This window comes from Nanorana parkeri, unplaced genomic scaffold (assembly GCF_000935625.1).
Source record: "Nanorana parkeri isolate BGI_ZX_2015 unplaced genomic scaffold, ASM93562v1 scaffold1563, whole genome shotgun sequence".
NCBI lineage: Eukaryota > Metazoa > Chordata > Amphibia > Anura > Dicroglossidae > Nanorana > Nanorana parkeri.
The window spans coordinates 168,232-188,453 of NW_017307831.1; the positions used below are offsets into that span (position 1 = coordinate 168,232).

Sequence of the window (20,222 nt, forward strand, 5' to 3'; positions counted from 1 at the left end):
CAGGCACTCTGAACTCACACAAATTAGGCAGCTGCAAAGTCCCAGTGTGGGCTGAGGAGGCCGCCTAATGTGCCTGACTACAGTGCAGCCTCCACTTTGTGTCAAGATTGTTCGGTGCGGCCGGCCGGGACCAGCAGAGTGTGGAGCTCAGGGGTGTGACGCAAGGTGTGGAGGTCAGTAATGTAACACAGAGTGTGGAAGTCAGTAATGTAACGCAGAGTGTGGAGGTCAGTAATGTGACGCAGAGTGTGGAGGTCAGTAATGTGACGCAGAGTGTGGAGGTCAGTAATGTGACGCAGAGTGTGAAGGTCAGTAATGTAACGCAGTGTGGAGGTCAGTTATGTGGTGCAGAATGTGGAGGTCAGTAATGTGATGCAGAGTGGAGGGCAGGGGTGTAATGCAGTGTGGAGGTCAGTAATGTAGGAACAGAGACACCGGCACTCCAAAGTAGCAAAACAAGTCTATTTATTTGACGTGCAGCATCGCAATAACGACCGTTTCGGGGCCACAGAGGATCCCCTTCATCAGGTGATCCTTCACCTGATGAAGGGGATCCCCTGTGGCCCCAAAACGGTCGTTGTTGCGATGCTGCGCGTCAAATAAATAGACTTTTTTTGCTACTTTGGAGTGCCGGTGTCTCTGTTCCTATATCTGATTGTTATGGCTACCACCCATTGATTAGCGTTGCACCCGTCTCCGAGGGATCTTAGCGGTCAGGAGTGTGATGGGACCATGGACTCTTTGAGGTCAGTAATGTGACACAGTGTGGGGATCAGTGGTGTAACGCAGTGTGGAGGTCAGGGGTGTAATGCAGTGCAGAGGTCAGGGGTGTAATGCAGTGCAGAGGTCAGGGGTGTAATGCAGTGCAGAGGTCAGGGGTGTAATGCAGTGCGGAGGTCAGGGGTGTAACACAGAGTGTGGAGGTCAGGGGTGTAAGATAGAAGGAGGACTTACAGTGGTGATTTGCTCTCTCCCTCTTATTCCTCTCCGGGTGGTGGGGGGAGGGGGAGGACAGAGAAGGGTGGTGGTGGGGGGAGGGGGAGCATCCATGTCTTCTCCATGTGAAGCACCCAGCAGCCTTGTTGTGCCTCCTCTGCAGGTCTCTTCCCGCTCTGCTGACAATACCCAGGCAGCCAATGAAAGTGCTGCACTCTCCCTCTCAGCCAATAGCAGCAGAGATGGGTGGAGGAACATAGAGGCTACTGAGGGTCCTGTACGGTGAGTCTTTAGCAGCAGCGGACGCGTCCCAGTTGGAATCGGGGGGAGGGGACAGGGGGGGCGACGTCTATGATCCCCGCACAGCGGGCGGCACACACAGCTGTCACAGAGGTTAATGCAGGTCAGTGTATAGTACTTGTAGTGTGTTGGAGTCTTACACTGACCTGAGAGAACCTGTCACAATGTAGTAGATATAAGAAGATGGAGGCAAGTGGCAGCAAAAAAAAAGAGAACATGAAAAACATTTTTGTATGGGTATTCTGAAGATCAAAAACCATCAAATGTTTATGACCCACTTAATAATTTACATATAATACCGTCCGCTCAGTCTTTTAACATAACATTAACTGGCAAAAAAAGGAGGTACTCAGTATAAGGACGTTCGGCGGTCTGTTCAACCACTGAACACACCACAAGGCAATGGGCCTTGTGAAGCCCTAAGTGGCTAAAGGCTTGCACCTGACCACTAGACTTTGAGGCCTCCCCATTACCACTGCTCAAGCAGCATGGAGACTTACTCCCCGAGTGATCATGGTTCATCAGCTAAGAAACTATGAGACACTGAGCTGCAGGACTCTACTAATAAATACCTTGCTCTGCTCCCTACTAAGAGACAATGTAAAGTCCTGTGTTGTAGGGTGGAAGAGAAACACAAGCAAGATATGGCCTACATAAGGGAAGGTTTACAGAAATGTCATAAGTGCCTTGACATGGCAGAAACTTCCCTTACTGCCCTGACTTTGGCAGTTACCAAGCTAAAGACTCCTGTAGCACTCCCCCCTGTAGAAGCCACTGGAATACATGGATACTTCTATCTCACCTTTTTCTAGATGAATCGCTCAGGATGGATCCACAGCACATCTTATAGGATGTTGATAACCAGAGTTAGACTTGCCGGTAACTCTATTTCCAATAGTCTTCCATGATAGCATGTGAGATGTGGAGGTACCTCCCCCCAAACAGGAAACATGCCACCATTGGTTTAAAACGCCGCCCCCCCACAGGATGTCCCTCAGTATATAAGAGAACCGAAGGACGGACACCATAAACTTCAACAACACACCATAACATTTACATAGTCCCCAGCAAGGGTGGAAACCATGCTGTCCTGGAAGACTATTGGAAATAGAGTTACTGGTAAGTCTAACGCTGGTTTTCCCTCCACGTCTTCCAGGACAGCATGTGAGATGATAACCAAGAACTTACCATCAGGGTGGGATTACCGCTTGGAGAACCTTTCTCCCAAATGCCTGATCTTGGCTAGTTAACAGATCTAGGTGATTATGTTGAACAAAAGATGAAAAACTTGACCACATAGCAGCCCTACAAATTTGTTCTGGAGTGGCTCCTGCCTTCTCAGCCCAGGTAGTGGCCATTGCCCTGATGGAATGAGCGTTACCTAGAATAGGTGAAGGAACCCCAATTAAGCAGTATGCTTCTGAACTAGCTAGTCTTATCCATCTGACAATGGATGACTTTGATGCCCTGCATCCCCTATTTTTTCCTGAAAACAACACAAACAAAACATCTGACTTTCTAATATCTCTGGTAGCTTCAAGGTAGGCCAGAATGAAGCGTCTTACATGCAGGCAATGAAATGAGTCGTCCTTCTTAGTCGAATGATTAGAACAAAAGGAAGGCACCACAATTTCCTGTGATCTTTGAAACTCTGAGGAAACCTTTGGTAAACAAAAGTTGGGTCAGTTCGCAATAGTATCCTATCGGGAAAAACTGACAAGAAAGGCTCCTTTATAGAAAGTGCCTGCAGCTCACTAACCCTACGAGCGGACGTAGTAGCTAGCAACAAAACTGTCTTAAGAGTAAGAATTTTCAGTGAGGCTGAAGAAAGCGGTTCAAACGGTGCTCTGAGAAGGCCCTGTAAAACCAAGGACAGGTCCCATTTGGGACATGCGTTACTAGACACAGGCCTCCCCCTTGTTGGGGCTTTTAAAAATCTGGAAACAAGGGCATAAGTTGCGAGTGGAAAGTCCAAAAAGACACTGAGTGCTGACACCTGCACTTTGAGGGAACGTACAGATAACTGTTTATCTGCCCCATCTTGCAAAAAATCCAGGTGGCTGGACCAACAAAGACAGTAGGAGAGAAAACCAGATCCGCTTTGGCCAGTAAGGAGCTATGAGTATCAAGTCTGTGTCCTCCAGAAGGAGCTTCTGAAGTACCCTTGGTAAAAGAGGAACTGGAGGTTAGGCATAACAAAGCCTTCTCTAGGCCCTAAAACATCAGAGCATGCCTGGAAAGCTGAACCCTTTCTTTCTTTATTTCCAGGGTCTCATAAATGGACATTAAAAGGTTGTCCACATCTTCCAAAGATAGATTAAATCTAGAACAATTGGAAGAGTCCTCCCTCCCACTACCCCCCTCAGAAGAAGAGTCTGTCCCCGAGCGATCCGAAACGCCCTGTTCTGAGGATTTAAGGGATACACCTTCAGCAGCCACTACTGGCAAACCTGAGGGGGATGACACTTTTGGGTCAAGGGCTGGAGTCCTAAAATTATCCAACATAGACCTGAATGAATGAAACGTGGAAGTTAATCCTTCCATGACAGTAGATAAGAGACTACTACATGCCGATGCTGACTCTTCCTTTAAAAGTCACCCTAACATGACTGACATAGGGGCTTTAAGTGGGTTGGACTGACCTTAATGTCACCAACTGCACATTTTCTCCTTGTTATACTCCTAGATTTGTCAGGGGTTTTGGCCTACAGCAGAAGAAAAAGGTTCCATTACCCTGGGAGGAATTCCCAACTTAGTGACAAACTTAACACCTAACTACCCACCACCAAAAGGGGTCCCTGGTGAAGAGAAGGAGTCAGAGCAACAGGGGATAGAGAGACAAATAGCCCTACCCTTCCCCTGCGCGGAAATGAGGCCTGGAGCGCAGGACCTCCGGCCCCCGACAATGACATCACTTCCACCGGAAGTGATGTATTCCGGCATCCTGTCAGGCCGCGGACAGCGTCCCGAGGCTCACACTGGCACTAGCCAGTCGACCAACCGGCCAGCACCGATGGAACCCAGCCAAGGGAGGAAACACCCGCCTTTCAAGGTCCTCTCCAGACACGTAAGGGAAAGAGAAGACCAGGAGAACCTCCTTTCTACTCCAGGAGACTACTGGTGGCCTAAAACGGTAAATTCAGGGGGGGGGGGGATAAACCAGACCGCACGCACCCAGATATCTCCCCCCAAACAGAGCTCCTCACGGTGACGCGTCTCCTCCGGACGAAGGAAACACATAAATTGAGGAACATCCTGTAAGGGTGGCCTTTTCAACCAATGGTGGCGTGTTTCCTGTTTGGGGGGAGGTACCTCCACATCTCACATGCTGTTCTGGAAGACGTGGAGGGAAAAAGTTTTAATAGAGCAGACTAGACTTAAATTGGACAATAGTAAAAAGACATATATAGTGGTCTATTATGGTTTTGTGTAACCTATCATTCACTGGATGCAGCACACACTCTGTATCTAGTGATGGACATGTTCAGCTATTAACGTAGCAGGAAAGCTGGGGTCTCAGGTGGGCTCTGCAGGATCTCAGGTGGGCTGTGCAGAATCTATGTTGTGCTCTGCAGAATCCCTTTACCAGCACAGTGTGATCCTCTTATCTGCATCTGTTGTCTTGAGCCGCCAGCTGCTGGGCCTGGCCTCCATCACAGTCACGCCGGACCAGTGCTGCTTGGTCCCCGGCCTCCACCGCCGCCCGCCCGATGCTTCAGGGACTCAGCTTCCTCCGCCGGTCGCCCGGAGTTGCAGGTACCCAGACTCGCCCCTTCCTGCTGCTCCTCCTCCTTCTCCTCATCTCCTCCTCGCCTTCGTGATTAGGCAGCCAAGGCTGCTGGATTCTGTGCACCCAGGCTCGCCTCACTGTTTTGGGGGTGGCATTTTTGCCACCAGAGGTTGAATAAAGACACAGGTCCATCGAGTACAACCTTTATGTGTAAGTGTGTGTTGTGTGTGCATGTGTGTATATGAGTCCCTGTGTGGTCCTAGGTTTTTAAGAGTTTTTTTAAGAGTTACGGTCTCTTAGAAAGGTATGTCTTTCTATCTTTTCTCCTCCAATTTTAGGTGGTGGCCTATAGTCTTTGTTAGGGAGCTTACTGCAAAATGTTTATTGCTGATGTTGCCATCACCACCAAACATTTTGTATATTAAATAAGGGGGACACATCTGGGTGCCCCTTTATTAAAGCCCTAGTCATGATTCTGTGATGGACATCACTGCATGGGCTCATAAAATCACTGTCTGTGAATGCAGTTCGCTGTGTATTCCAAATAATTGTTGGCCTACCACTAAGCAGGCTATCCTCCTTCTGTCCATTATGAATGCTGCTGCCAGACTTATACAGCTTACCAACTGATCAATGTCCACCACCCACTCTGCCAATGTCTACACTGGCTCCCAATTCCCCAATGTATAAAATTCAAAGTGCTATCAATAACCTACAAAGCCATCTAAAAATCTGCCCCAACCTGCATCACCCACCTCATCTCAAAATATCCCCCAAAGCGCCCCCTTTGTTCTTCCCAAGACCTCCAGCTCTCTTGTCACCTCCTTGCATGCTCGCCTCCAGGACTCTCCCATTCTCTGGACTGACACACACTTGATTCAAAAAAGGACAGAAGACTTTGCCCAATCAGGGCTCAGCGGAGGAGGGGCCTGAAGGTATGGCTCCCAGCCTGCAGACGAAGTGGAGGCAGGGGGGCGGGGCAGAGGAGCCGCGGCCGGACTGAAGGAGAAAAGCCGATGAACCGCCGGGACAGCGAGCAGACGGACCAGGGGGCCGAAGGCCGGGACAGCGAGTGGACGGACCAGGGGACCGGAGGGCGGGACAGCAGCGGAGGGAAGGGGGCCAGTGCACTGTATTTATTACATGTACCGGCAACTGTATGGGGGTTGAACATTCGACCCCCATACACTTGCATTGAGTTCGATTTCGTATTCGAACATTTCGGCCATTCGAATGTTCGAATACGAACTGAACAGGGGGGTGTTCGGCTCATCCCTAGTTGTAAGGTACTTAAAAAAACATACGATCTGCCTATCTTGCATAGGCAGATCGTACTTGCGATGATCGCAAGCCATGCCCCCTGAGGTGCGTGCTTCCGATTACCGCAATGCCGAACAGGCAGTGTGCGCTTGCGCACACCGGCCCGTCCGGCTTTTATCTCACGAATATTCTACACACCCGCCGAACATTGTACGATCCTCGCCGGGTTTTGAAACATGTTCATAAGTTTAAAGCCGTGCGACCTTACAGTAGTAGAGGTCGCAAGGCTTCCACACACCTTACGATAATCGTACGATCGCGGGATTTCCCGCGATTATCGTACGATTATTGTAAGGTGTGTGGGGACCTTAAGACTGTTGGGTCAGATGAGAAGTTCAGATCTTCAAATAAATTGGCTCTTTGGTTCACTTGCTGAGTTGGATGACAAGTGAACCAAAGCTCAGGATCTGTCTGACTCTTCATAAAAGATCCGAATCAGAAGACTCTGATTCCGAGAAGGGAGGCAGCTCCTGGGTGGATCGTTCTAGTGATCACTGGCTCAGGGCTGTGACAAGTTTGGTTTTATGTCAGACCAGCCAGTGTCATCACTTCTGGTGACGCGCCATCAGCTGATAGTAAAAAGCTGTAAAAAGCGTGTTCCTGTGCATGCGCTCTGCATTCTCATGAGCTGATGTCACATTGGTAGTCAGATTTGTCCCTAGTCTTTACAGCTCATGGGTGGAAATTACGATAGGATTTTAGTACCGTGGGTGCAGTACCCGTGATAGTAAATCAAATCGTCATTGCGCTGTAAAGACTAAGGACACATCTGACTAATGTGACATCAACTCATCAGAATGCATGCGCAAAAACACTTTTTACTGTCACAGCTAATTGCGCGTCACCAGAAGTGACGACTTTGGCTGATGTGATAGAATGGCTGGTCTGACATAAAACCAAATGTGTGACCTCTCTGAGCCAAGGCACTGATCCCCAGGAGATGCCCCCCCATCTCTAATCACTGATCCCCTGGAGTTGCTCCCCCTTTTCTGATCACTGACCCCCAGGAGCTGACACACACACTTCTCTCAATCAGAGTCTTCTGATTCTGATCTTTTATGAGGATTAAATCTGCCTGCGCCAGGCAGATTTACCGTATTTTTCCGTCTATAAGACGCCCCCATGTATAGGACGCCCCCCACTTTTCTTACCCAAAATTCAGAAATCAATATTTTCCATGCTCTTTTGCATAACTGATTACATCCAATTTAAATTTTGCAGAGTAAGACAGCCGCTTCCTGGTACCGGTATTTTATTTGTTTTCTGACATTTTATAGACTAGAATGCTCCGACATTACCGGAGCCTGTTGCATCTGGGCACTGGCTACGGGCTCAGCATCAGCTGACATCGGGCACATAAGGCTCATGATTGGAGGAAACCTGTTAGCTTGTCTTTGCAATTGGAAGTTTCACTCGTGAGGCTAGTTTGCAGAGGTATCGGCAGTTTCGCAACCGCGGTTCTCCTCCCGGCCCCGTGTATAAGACGCCCTTCCATTTTTAGGTAAATACTTTTATGAAAAAGTAGCGTCTTATACACGGAAAAATACAGTACATTTGTTTTCCCTCTTAGCAGACATGGTTACAAGTGTTTATAGATGTAACATCTGTATCAGCACTCAGCAAGTTCTTATATCAGTTACATATGGATACAATACAGATACATGACTCCAATGTCTACGGGAAGATCTACAATGTAATCGGACTGTTTCCTTTCAGAATTTTACCTCCAAATATTGTTTATTATTAAAGTTGTCAGGATTAGTTTCTCACTAAGAAGTGTCACCTCACTAACAGAAGTTATAATATTGTTTGTACACAAATGAATAGAGATAAAAGCAGATCTCAGCTCAGTCGGTGAAGTGGTGGCGGCTTCTCAAAGTGTCTTTCGGTCATAGAGGAGGATTTGGACGCAGACAGATTTCAATGAATTCAATTAAAGCGGAGGACTCAGTCATGTGATCGATAATGACGTAATCCGTATTTCCTTGTTGTTGATTGGTTTGAAAACAAGTCTGAACTCTATTGGCTGGCTTCAATTGGACCAATCAAAGGATGTGACGTCAGCGCACTCATGGTCTATATAAGAGTAAGGGAGCGGTTTAAGGAAACACTTTTTGAGAGAATCTATCGCTGTTTTAGAATGTCTGGACGCGGCAAACAAGGCGGGAAGACTCGTGCTAAGGCCAAGACCCGATCATCCCGAGCCGGTCTGCAGTTCCCAGTCGGTCGTGTTCACCGTCTGCTCAGGAAAGGAAACTACGCCCAGCGGGTCGGGGCTGGAGCTCCCGTCTACCTGGCCGCCGTTCTGGAGTATCTGACCGCTGAGATCCTCGAGCTGGCCGGCAACGCCGCCCGGGACAACAAGAAGACCCGCATCATCCCCCGACACCTCCAGCTGGCTGTCCGCAACGACGAGGAGCTCAACAAGCTGCTCGGTGGGGTCACCATCGCCCAGGGAGGAGTCCTGCCCAACATCCAGGCCGTGCTGCTGCCCAAGAAGACCGAAAGTCACAAAGCTTCCAAGGCCAAGTAATCATCCATCAGCATAAACCTCCATTACAGAACCCAAAGGCTCTTTTCAGAGCCACCCACATCTCCACACAGAGAGCTCCTAATACAAGATGGCAATGTGTATAAAATGACTTGCAATTGATTTTGGTAATTGTATAAAATGAGTCCTGAAGTGGAAGAACAGGAGAGATTAGCTCGCTGATTATCTCCTATAGTTCTTCACACCAAGTCACGTGTCCTCCCCAAATCGCAGATCTCCAACCCGTTCATTGCTGAATTGTATTTCATACTGTGCAGATCACGTGCTCCCTCTCAGCGCAGAGCATTACTTATATTACATATCCATGTTATTGTCTGATGGAGGAATCGGTGTACCTGAACTCTATTGACGTCACAGATGTAGAATCAGCCCGGTAATACCGCCAAATGTGAGAGTGTGAAGACAAAGAGGATTAAACTGCCGATTATATCTTGAAAGGAGAAATATTTATATTCTGACTTCTAAAAATATGATGTCCCAGTTCTTGAAACAGGAGACAAGTTTTGGTTACATGTTAGGGAATAATGAACCGCCGGGACAGCGAGCAGACGGACCAGGGGGCCGAAGGCCGGGACAGCGAGTGGACGGACCAGGGGACCGGAGGGCGGGACAGCAGCGGAGGTAAGGGGGCCAGTGCACTGTATTTATTACATGTACCGGCAACTGTATGGGGGTTGAACATTCGACCCCCATACACTTGCATTGAGTTCGATTTCGTATTCGAACATTTCGGCCATTCGAATGTTCGAATACGAACTGAACAGGGGGGTGTTCGGCTCATCCCTAGTTGTAAGGTACTTAAAAAAACATACGATCTGCCTATCTTGCATAGGCAGATCGTACTTGCGATGATCGCAAGCCATGCCCCCTGAGGTGCGTGCTTCCGATTACCGCAATGCCGAACAGGCAGTGTGCGCTTGCGCACACCGGCCCGTCCGGCTTTTATCTCACGAATATTCTACACACCCGCCGAACATTGTACGATCCTCGCCGGGTTTTGAAACATGTTCATAAGTTTAAAGCCGTGCGACCTTACAGTAGTAGAGGTCGCAAGGCTTCCACACACCTTACGATAATCGTACGATCGCGGGATTTCCCGCGATTATCGTACGATTATTGTAAGGTGTGTGGGGACCTTAAGACTGTTGGGTCAGATGAGAAGTTCAGATCTTCAAATAAATTGGCTCTTTGGTTCACTTGCTGAGTTGGATGACAAGTGAACCAAAGCTCAGGATCTGTCTGACTCTTCATAAAAGATCCGAATCAGAAGACTCTGATTCCGAGAAGGGAGGCAGCTCCTGGGTGGATCGTTCTAGTGATCACTGGCTCAGGGCTGTGACAAGTTTGGTTTTATGTCAGACCAGCCAGTGTCATCACTTCTGGTGACGCGCCATCAGCTGATAGTAAAAAGCTGTAAAAAGCGTGTTCCTGTGCATGCGCTCTGCATTCTCATGAGCTGATGTCACATTGGTAGTCAGATTTGTCCCTAGTCTTTACAGCTCATGGGTGGAAATTACGATAGGATTTTAGTACCGTGGGTGCAGTACCCGTGATAGTAAATCAAATCGTCATTGCGCTGTAAAGACTAAGGACACATCTGACTAATGTGACATCAACTCATCAGAATGCATGCGCAAAAACACTTTTTACTGTCACAGCTAATTGCGCGTCACCAGAAGTGACGACTTTGGCTGATGTGATAGAATGGCTGGTCTGACATAAAACCAAATGTGTGACCTCTCTGAGCCAAGGCACTGATCCCCAGGAGATGCCCCCCCATCTCTAATCACTGATCCCCTGGAGTTGCTCCCCCTTTTCTGATCACTGACCCCCAGGAGCTGACACACACACTTCTCTCAATCAGAGTCTTCTGATTCTGATCTTTTATGAGGATTAAATCTGCCTGCGCCAGGCAGATTTACCGTATTTTTCCGTCTATAAGACGCCCCCATGTATAGGACGCCCCCCACTTTTCTTACCCAAAATTCAGAAATCAATATTTTCCATGCTCTTTTGCATAACTGATTACATCCAATTTAAATTTTGCAGAGTAAGACAGCCGCTTCCTGGTACCGGTATTTTATTTGTTTTCTGACATTTTATAGACTAGAATGCTCCGACATTACCGGAGCCTGTTGCATCTGGGCACTGGCTACGGGCTCAGCATCAGCTGACATCGGGCACATAAGGCTCATGATTGGAGGAAACCTGTTAGCTTGTCTTTGCAATTGGAAGTTTCACTCGTGAGGCTAGTTTGCAGAGGTATCGGCAGTTTCGCAACCGCGGTTCTCCTCCCGGCCCCGTGTATAAGACGCCCTTCCATTTTTAGGTAAATACTTTTATGAAAAAGTAGCGTCTTATACACGGAAAAATACAGTACATTTGTTTTCCCTCTTAGCAGACATGGTTACAAGTGTTTATAGATGTAACATCTGTATCAGCACTCAGCAAGTTCTTATATCAGTTACATATGGATACAATACAGATACATGACTCCAATGTCTCCGGGAAGATCTACAATGTAATCGGACTGTTTCCTTTCAGAATTTTACCTCCAAATATTGTTTATTATTAAAGTTGTCAGGATTAGTTTCTCACTAAGAAGTGTCACCTCACTAACAGAAGTTATAATATTGTTTGTACACAAATGAATAGAGATAAAAGCAGATCTCAGCTCAGTCGGTGAAGTGGTGGCGGCTTCTCAAAGTGTCTTTCGGTCATAGAGGAGGATTTGGACGCAGACAGATTTCAATGAATTCAATTAAAGCGGAGGACTCAGTCATGTGATCGATAATGACGTAATCCGTATTTCCTTGTTGTTGATTGGTTTGAAAACAAGTCTGAACTCTATTGGCTGGCTTCAATTGGACCAATCAAAGGATGTGACGTCAGCGCACTCATGGTCTATATAAGAGTAAGGGAGCGGTTTAAGGAAACACTTTTTGAGAGAATCTATCGCTGTTTTAGAATGTCTGGACGCGGCAAACAAGGCGGGAAGACTCGTGCTAAGGCCAAGACCCGATCATCCCGAGCCGGTCTGCAGTTCCCAGTCGGTCGTGTTCACCGTCTGCTCAGGAAAGGAAACTACGCCCAGCGGGTCGGGGCTGGAGCTCCCGTCTACCTGGCCGCCGTTCTGGAGTATCTGACCGCTGAGATCCTCGAGCTGGCCGGCAACGCCGCCCGGGACAACAAGAAGACTCGCATCATCCCCCGACACCTCCAGCTGGCTGTCCGCAACGACGAGGAGCTCAACAAACTGCTCGGTGGGGTCACCATCGCCCAGGGAGGAGTCCTGCCCAACATCCAGGCCGTGCTGCTCCCCAAGAAGACCGAAAGTCATAAAGCTTCCAAGGCCAAGTAAACATTCATCAGCATTAACTTCCATTACAGAACCCAAAGGCTCTTTTCAGAGCCACCCACATCTCCATACAGAGAGCTCCTAATACAAGATGTAAATGTGTATAAAATTACTTGTAATTGTATAAAATGAGTCTTGAAGTGGAAGAATAGGAGAGATTGGCTCGCTGATTTATCTCCCTATAGATCTTCCGATCAAGTCGTGTGCTCTCCAAATCGCAGATCTCCAACCCTTTCATTGCTGAAGTGCAACGTTACAGATCTAGAATCAGCCCGGTAATACCGCTATATGTGAGTGTGAAGACAAAGATGATTATACTGCCGATTATATCTGGAAAGGAGAAATCCCATTTATATTCTGACTTCTAAAACTATGATGTCCCAGTTCTTGAAACCGGAGAAAAGTCTATAATGTATTTAGGATAAATGTCAGAGAAGGACTGTCCTGTGGGGGGGACGGGGGATCTGTGTCACATAAAACAGCGGAGGTCCATAGACGTCCTAACAATAATACAGTTACAATGTTGGAATCTATTAGACTCTGTAATAGGTTACAATTTGCCGGTAAAAGTAAACCGCTTTATTCATTCACTCCAACAAAATATTTTTGTAGATAGGGGCAAATAAGAATTTAATGAGCGGGGATTTCGAACCGAGTGGAGGCTGAGTGTGGAGACGATTCCCGCCTAGATGGGCGGGGCTTTTAGAACATCTCGGACACGCCTCCTTACCCCTCCCCTCTCCGCTCACCATCAGGTCCACTTTTTCTGCATAAAAGGAAGTGACGAGGGCTGCGTTTCTTCATTGTTTGTCTGACTAACGAAGCGTAATCATGTCTGGTCGCGGTAAAGGCGGGAAGGGTCTGGGGAAAGGAGGCGCTAAGCGGCACAGGAAGGTGCTCCGGGACAACATTCAGGGCATCACCAAGCCCGCCATCCGACGCTTAGCCCGCAGAGGGGGTGTCAAGCGCATCTCCGGACTCATCTATGAGGAGACCCGCGGAGTGCTCAAGGTTTTCCTGGAGAATGTCATCCGCGATGCCGTCACCTACACCGAGCACGCCAAGAGGAAGACCGTCACCGCCATGGATGTCGTCTATGCTCTCAAACGCCAGGGACGCACTCTCTACGGGTTCGGAGGTTAAATCCTAATTACACTCCGATCACTTATTCCATCTACACAAAGGTCCTTCTCAGGGCCACCCACCTTCTCATACAAAGAGCCGTAATTAAGATCTTGCCTTCAATCGGTCCACTTATCGTCACAATGTAAATGTATACACGTTTTCTGTTGTATACAGTGGGGGGCGGGCAGATTCGGTGACTGTTGTATTTATCATTTAATAAGAATGGTGTTTGTGTATTATATAAATAGCGCATCAAATCTTAAACGTGTCGTTTAAGATTAAACGTAAAAAGATTTTTACTTTTAATCTTAAACGTAACTTGGGAATACAACCCGAGTAAGAATAGATCTGTATAATAATGTGACTTCTAGATGAAATGGTTTATCTTTCTGTAATATTCTGCACAGCGGATACAGTCAGACTTGTATTCTCTCATCTTTATTACAATATATGGGAACGTGTTTGTTTTTGGAGAGAATAGACATCATGCAGAAGTTCATTTGTTGTAAAAGAAAACATTGTATAGACTACAGGGAGATATCTCACTTGTATATTCTCTTCATGTTGATCTTTCTATGCAGAGAAGAACAAGGCTGAATGATGCATTATAAAAAAAAAAACACAGAATATATCAATGAGAACAGACAACTGAACCTAATCCTGAGGGGAAGAATATCAATCACAGACATGGTGACAATAAAGTGCTACAGACTGAGCACAGACACTTCTGTGCAGCTTGTAAATACGTATTTCTAGCAGATTGAGTTCCCTCTTGTGAGCTTTTGTATTCACTAACTTGAAGACTTTGATGTTCCATAAATGAACGTTGTTTTTAATGTACACACAGCAAAACCCAAGACTTGGAGAGTGTAGGTGGGTGCAGAATGATAACAGAATGTCATTGAGATTGGAAAATGTTTTACAAAGTCCTATGACATGGGGCTTGTCATATTCAAACATGATGTTGTGACCTCTTATTAGTCTGCACACATCATTTCCTCTACACATTATTTTGGGCTCCCTTTGATGTCTTGTGTTGCCTTCTGATTGTCATGGGGAATATAAGTCGGTAAATCCAATATTGAATTGCCCCCACAATAGGAATAGAGGGGGGGGGGGGGGGATCTGATTCCGAGAAGGGAGGCAGCTCCTGGGTGGATCGTTCTAGTGATCACTGGCTCAGGGCTGTGACAAGTTTGGTTTTATGTCAGACCAGCCAGTGTCATCACTTCTGGTGACGCGCCATCAGCTGATAGTAAAAAGCTGTAAAAAGCGTGTTCCTGTGCATGCGCTCTGCATTCTCATGAGCTGATGTCACATTGGTAGTCAGATTTGTCCCTAGTCTTTACAGCTCATGGGTGGAAATTACGATAGGATTTTAGTACCGTGGGTGCAGTACCCGTGATAGTAAATCAAATCGTCATTGCGCTGTAAAGACTAAGGACACATCTGACTAATGTGACATCAACTCATCAGAATGCATGCGCAAAAACACTTTTTACTGTCACAGCTAATTGCGCGTCACCAGAAGTGACGACTTTGGCTGATGTGATAGAATGGCTGGTCTGACATAAAACCAAATGTGTGACCTCTCTGAGCCAAGGCACTGATCCCCAGGAGATGCCCCCCCATCTCTAATCACTGATCCCCTGGAGTTGCTCCCCCTTTTCTGATCACTGACCCCCAGGAGCTGACACACACACTTCTCTCAATCAGAGTCTTCTGATTCTGATCTTTTATGAGGATTAAATCTGCCTGCGCCAGGCAGATTTACCGTATTTTTCCGTCTATAAGACGCCCCCATGTATAGGACGCCCCCCACTTTTCTTACCCAAAATTCAGAAATCAATATTTTCCATGCTCTTTTGCATAACTGATTACATCCAATTTAAATTTTGCAGAGTAAGACAGCCGCTTCCTGGTACCGGTATTTTATTTGTTTTCTGACATTTTATAGACTAGAATGCTCCGACATTACCGGAGCCTGTTGCATCTGGGCACTGGCTACGGGCTCAGCATCAGCTGACATCGGGCACATAAGGCTCATGATTGGAGGAAACCTGTTAGCTTGTCTTTGCAATTGGAAGTTTCACTCGTGAGGCTAGTTTGCAGAGGTATCGGCAGTTTCGCAACCGCGGTTCTCCTCCCGGCCCCGTGTATAAGACGCCCTTCCATTTTTAGGTAAATACTTTTATGAAAAAGTAGCGTCTTATACACGGAAAAATACAGTACATTTGTTTTCCCTCTTAGCAGACATGGTTACAAGTGTTTATAGATGTAACATCTGTATCAGCACTCAGCAAGTTCTTATATCAGTTACATATGGATACAATACAGATACATGACTCCAATGTCTCCGGGAAGATCTACAATGTAATCGGACTGTTTCCTTTCAGAATTTTACCTCCAAATATTGTTTATTATTAAAGTTGTCAGGATTAGTTTCTCACTAAGAAGTGTCACCTCACTAACAGAAGTTATAATATTGTTTGTACACAAATGAATAGAGATAAAAGCAGATCTCAGCTCAGTCGGTGAAGTGGTGGCGGCTTCTCAAAGTGTCTTTCGGTCATAGAGGAGGATTTGGACGCAGACAGATTTCAATGAATTCAATTAAAGCGGAGGACTCAGTCATGTGATCGATAATGACGTAATCCGTATTTCCTTGTTGTTGATTGGTTTGAAAACAAGTCTGAACTCTATTGGCTGGCTTCAATTGGACCAATCAAAGGATGTGACGTCAGCGCACTCATGGTCTATATAAGAGTAAGGGAGCGGTTTAAGGAAACACTTTTTGAGAGAATCTATCGCTGTTTTAGAATGTCTGGACGCGGCAAACAAGGCGGGAAGACTCGTGCTAAGGCCAAGACCCGATCATCCCGAGCCGGTCTGCAGTTCCCAGTCGGTCGTGTTCACCGTCTGCTCAGGAAAGGAAACTACGCCCAGCGGGTCGGGGCTGGAGCTCCCGTCTACCTGGCCGCCGTTCTGGAGTATCTGACCGCTGAGATCCTCGAGCTGGCCGGCAACGCCGCCCGGGACAACAAGAAGACTCGCATCATCCCCCGACACCTCCAGCTGGCTGTCCGCAACGACGAGGAGCTCAACAAACTGCTCGGTGGGGTCACCATCGCCCAGGGAGGAGTCCTGCCCAACATCCAGGCCGTGCTGCTCCCCAAGAAGACCGAAAGTCATAAAGCTTCCAAGGCCAAGTAAACATTCATCAGCATTAACTTCCATTACAGAACCCAAAGGCTCTTTTCAGAGCCACCCACATCTCCATACAGAGAGCTCCTAATACAAGATGTAAATGTGTATAAAATTACTTGTAATTGTATAAAATGAGTCTTGAAGTGGAAGAATAGGAGAGATTGGCTCGCTGATTTATCTCCCTATAGATCTTCCGATCAAGTCGTGTGCTCTCCAAATCGCAGATCTCCAACCCTTTCATTGCTGAAGTGCAACGTTACAGATCTAGAATCAGCCCGGTAATACCGCTATATGTGAGTGTGAAGACAAAGATGATTATACTGCCGATTATATCTGGAAAGGAGAAATCCCATTTATATTCTGACTTCTAAAACTATGATGTCCCAGTTCTTGAAACCGGAGAAAAGTCTATAATGTATTTAGGATAAATGTCAGAGAAGGACTGTCCTGTGGGGGGGACGGGGGATCTGTGTCACATAAAACAGCGGAGGTCCATAGACGTCCTAACAATAATACAGTTACAATGTTGGAATCCATTAGACTCTGTAATAGGTTACAATTTGCCGATTAAAGTAAACCGCTTTATTCATTCGCTCCAACAAAATATTTTTGTAGATAGGGGCAAATAAGAATTTAATGAGCGGGGATTTCAAACCGAGTGGAGGCTGAGTGTGGAGACGATTCCCGCCTAGATGGGCGGGGCTTTTAGAACATCTCGGACACGCCTCCTTACCCCTCCCCTCTCCGCTCACCATCAGGTCCACTTTTTCTGCATAAAAGGAAGTGACGAGGGCTGCGTTTCTTCATTGTTTGTCTGACTAACGAAGCGTAATCATGTCTGGTCGCGGTAAAGGCGGGAAGGGTCTGGGGAAAGGAGGCGCTAAGCGGCACAGGAAGGTGCTCCGGGACAACATTCAGGGCATCACCAAGCCCGCCATCCGACGCTTAGCCCGCAGAGGGGGTGTCAAGCGCATCTCCGGACTCATCTATGAGGAGACCCGCGGAGTGCTCAAGGTTTTCCTGGAGAATGTCATCCGCGATGCCGTCACCTACACCGAGCACGCCAAGAGGAAGACCGTCACCGCCATGGATGTCGTCTATGCTCTCAAACGCCAGGGACGCACTCTCTACGGGTTCGGAGGTTAAATCCTAATTACACTCCGATCACTTATTCCATCTACACAAAGGTCCTTCTCAGGGCCACCCACCTTCTCATACAAAGAGCCGTAATTAAGATCTTGCCTTCAATCGGTCCACTTATCGTCACAATGTAAATGTATACACGTTTTCTGTTGTATACAGTGGGGGGCGGGCAGATTCGGTGACTGTTGTATTTATCATTTAATAAGAATGGTGTTTGTGTATTATATAAATAGCGCATCAAATCTTAAACGTGTCGTTTAAGATTAAACGTAAAAAGATTTTTACTTTTAATCTTAAACGTAACTTGGGAATACAACCCGAGTAAGAATAGATCTGTATAATAATGTGACTTCTAGATGAAATGGTTTATCTTTCTGTAATATTCTGCACAGCGGATACAGTCAGACTTGTATTCTCTCATCTTTATTACAATATATGGGAACGTGTTTGTTTTTGGAGAGAATAGACATCATGCAGAAGTTCATTTGTTGTAAAAGAAAACATTGTATAGACTACAGGGAGATATCTCACTTGTATATTCTCTTCATGTTGATCTTTCTATGCAGAGAAGAACAAGGCTGAATGATGCATTATAAAAAAAAAAACACAGAATATATCAATGAGAACAGACAACTGAACCTAATCCTGAGGGGAAGAATATCAATCACAGACATGGTGACAATAAAGTGCTACAGACTGAGCACAGACACTTCTGTGCAGCTTGTAAATACGTATTTCTAGCAGATTGAGTTCCCTCTTGTGAGCTTTTGTATTCACTAACTTGAAGACTTTGATGTTCCATAAATGAACGTTGTTTTTAATGTACACACAGCAAAACCCAAGACTTGGAGAGTGTAGGTGGGTGCAGAATGATAACAGAATGTCATTGAGATTGGAAAATGTTTTACAAAGTCCTATGACATGGGGCTTGTCATATTCAAACATGATGTTGTGACCTCTTATTAGTCTGCACACATCATTTCCTCTACACATTATTTTGGGCTCCCTTTGATGTCTTGTGTTGCCTTCTGATTGTCATGGGGAATATAAACATAATTGATTTGCCCCACAAAAGGAAAAGGGGGGGGGGGGGGGCATCCATTGAGGAGACTTTGTTTTTCTGTAATACATTGTCTCACATTGGAAAGATATCCTTACATTTCATATTGAGTCTACAGGACAGGAAGTGAGGGGAAAGCTGCCGAAATAAAACTGATCGGTTTACTCTTCTACTACCCAAAAGGATATTTGTTCTTTTAGTGAAGAGTAAAGAAGTCCCACCATTTAGTTTCTCTTTGGAATGGAAATTACTCTCAGAACACAATAATAGTAAATAAATCATGCTATTAATATTAGTTTTTTTTTTCGGTTAAAGGAAAATTACTCTGTTGCATTTAGAATTGTCACGCTGCAATTGACATGACTTATCTTGCATGTGATTTTCCTACAACCTATTTCAGTATAATAAACATTTATATTTCTTTACTATTAGTCAGAATTCGCAACACATATAGAGGGCTCAGATATCTACAGGAATATAGAGGGGGAGGGGAATGGAAAATCTTAATTTTTACAATTTTATATACAATATTCTGAGGAAAAAACCCTTATAAACATGTAGAATTGTATAACAAGTGTTCACCATTTGGACTGCACTGGGAACTCTAATGTCGTTCTGAGAGGAAACAATCCGATGACATTGTAGATCTTCACAGATCTCAGTACAGAGCCGATGCATCATGTGACCACCAGGTGGCAGTGTTGTCCCTCCATAGAGGAGACATTGGAGTCATGTATCTGTATTGTATCCATATGTAACTGATATAAGGACTTGCTGAGTGCTGATACAAATGTTACATCTATAAACAATTTGTGTCCACAAAGGGGGGACAATGGATACGATTGTTTCCTCTATCGGGGAAATTGTCATTTCACTCTGTAGAAGACACAGCCTGGCAGAGCGTTTTTTTCCCTCTTCAGACTCATCCGAGGCCGGAAAATTCCTCGATTTTTCCTAAGCTCACGTTGCTGCTTTTTTTTGTCTTGTTCGGAATCAGATTCAAATGTTCCATCGAGACTTTCTTCTTATAAAGATGATCCCATCACAGGCTGGACATGTTCCCTACAGACCCCTCCTATTTGATCCTCTGCTCTTCCATATACCGGATTCAGTACAGGAGGATTTCCCTCCATCTACCTCCAAGCACCTACTTCTATCTGCGAACTTTTGAAATAGACAGTCGTCTTAGATTTCGCTGAGATACCAATTCACAGATAACAGGACTTTAAAAAATAAAATGGGCCACTATAATTTGTATGCGACGGAGAGAAAACGTGTAGAATGTTCTAGAGTACAAGATAAGTGTGAGGGAAAGCATGCCACAGATCTGACTCAGGGGGGCGCTGCAGGAGTTTATTAATAGATATCGGATTGTACACATTGTAAAGGTTCAGCCTCTGCTGGCAGGTTATACGAGGCTTCCCCAATCTACAGACTGATCAGCGACTACCAATATGCATATTATAGGAAGAGAAGATCGAACAGTCGCCCA

The 20,222-nt window shown here is 46.1% G+C and overlaps 5 protein-coding genes across 5 annotated transcripts; all 5 read left to right on the top strand.

Annotated features, from left to right (window-relative positions):
* Window positions 1–8,426: 8,426 nt before the first annotated feature.
* Window positions 8,427–8,819, top strand: LOC108798827 (histone H2A type 1). The gene has a single exon (XM_018570626.1). The coding sequence runs from the start codon at window positions 8,427–8,429 to the stop codon at window positions 8,817–8,819; it is 393 nt and encodes a 130-aa protein (XP_018426128.1).
* Window positions 8,820–11,785: 2,966 nt separating this feature from the next.
* Window positions 11,786–12,198, top strand: LOC108798830 (histone H2A type 1). Its single transcript, XM_018570630.1, has one exon. It carries the CDS (start codon window positions 11,806–11,808, stop codon window positions 12,196–12,198), a length of 393 nt encoding a protein of 130 aa, XP_018426132.1. The 5' UTR covers window positions 11,786–11,805.
* An 823-nt stretch (window positions 12,199–13,021) lies between these two features.
* On the top strand, window positions 13,022–13,917 carry LOC108798818 (histone H4-like). The gene is made up of 2 exons (XM_018570615.1): window positions 13,022–13,334; window positions 13,812–13,917. Exons 1-2 carry the CDS (start codon window positions 13,027–13,029, stop codon window positions 13,915–13,917), a joined length of 414 nt encoding a protein of 137 aa, XP_018426117.1. The 5' UTR covers window positions 13,022–13,026.
* A 2,203-nt stretch (window positions 13,918–16,120) lies between these two features.
* Window positions 16,121–16,533, top strand: LOC108798829 (histone H2A type 1). Its single transcript, XM_018570629.1, has one exon. The coding sequence runs from the start codon at window positions 16,141–16,143 to the stop codon at window positions 16,531–16,533; it is 393 nt and encodes a 130-aa protein (XP_018426131.1). The 5' UTR covers window positions 16,121–16,140.
* Window positions 16,534–17,356: 823 nt separating this feature from the next.
* LOC108798832 (histone H4) lies at window positions 17,357–17,730 on the top strand. The gene has a single exon (XM_018570632.1). The coding sequence runs from the start codon at window positions 17,362–17,364 to the stop codon at window positions 17,671–17,673; it is 312 nt and encodes a 103-aa protein (XP_018426134.1). The 5' UTR covers window positions 17,357–17,361; the 3' UTR covers window positions 17,674–17,730.
* Window positions 17,731–20,222: the final 2,492 nt, after the last annotated feature.

Bases quoted from the DNA above. Each gene is read 5' to 3' on its own strand.
- LOC108798832 (XM_018570632.1), top strand. From the start codon at position 17,362: ATGTCTGGTCGCGGTAAAGGCGGGAAGGGTCTGGGGAAAGGAGGCGCT.
- LOC108798827 (XM_018570626.1), top strand. From the start codon at position 8,427: ATGTCTGGACGCGGCAAACAAGGCGGGAAGACTCGTGCTAAGGCCAAG.
- LOC108798818 (XM_018570615.1), top strand. From the start codon at position 13,027: ATGTCTGGTCGCGGTAAAGGCGGGAAGGGTCTGGGGAAAGGAGGCGCT. The intron at 13,335-13,811 runs TTAAATCCTAAT...AGACATCATGCA, and splicing joins ACTCTCTACGGGTTCGGAGG to GAAGTTCATTTGTTGTAAAA.
- LOC108798829 (XM_018570629.1), top strand. From the start codon at position 16,141: ATGTCTGGACGCGGCAAACAAGGCGGGAAGACTCGTGCTAAGGCCAAG.
- LOC108798830 (XM_018570630.1), top strand. From the start codon at position 11,806: ATGTCTGGACGCGGCAAACAAGGCGGGAAGACTCGTGCTAAGGCCAAG.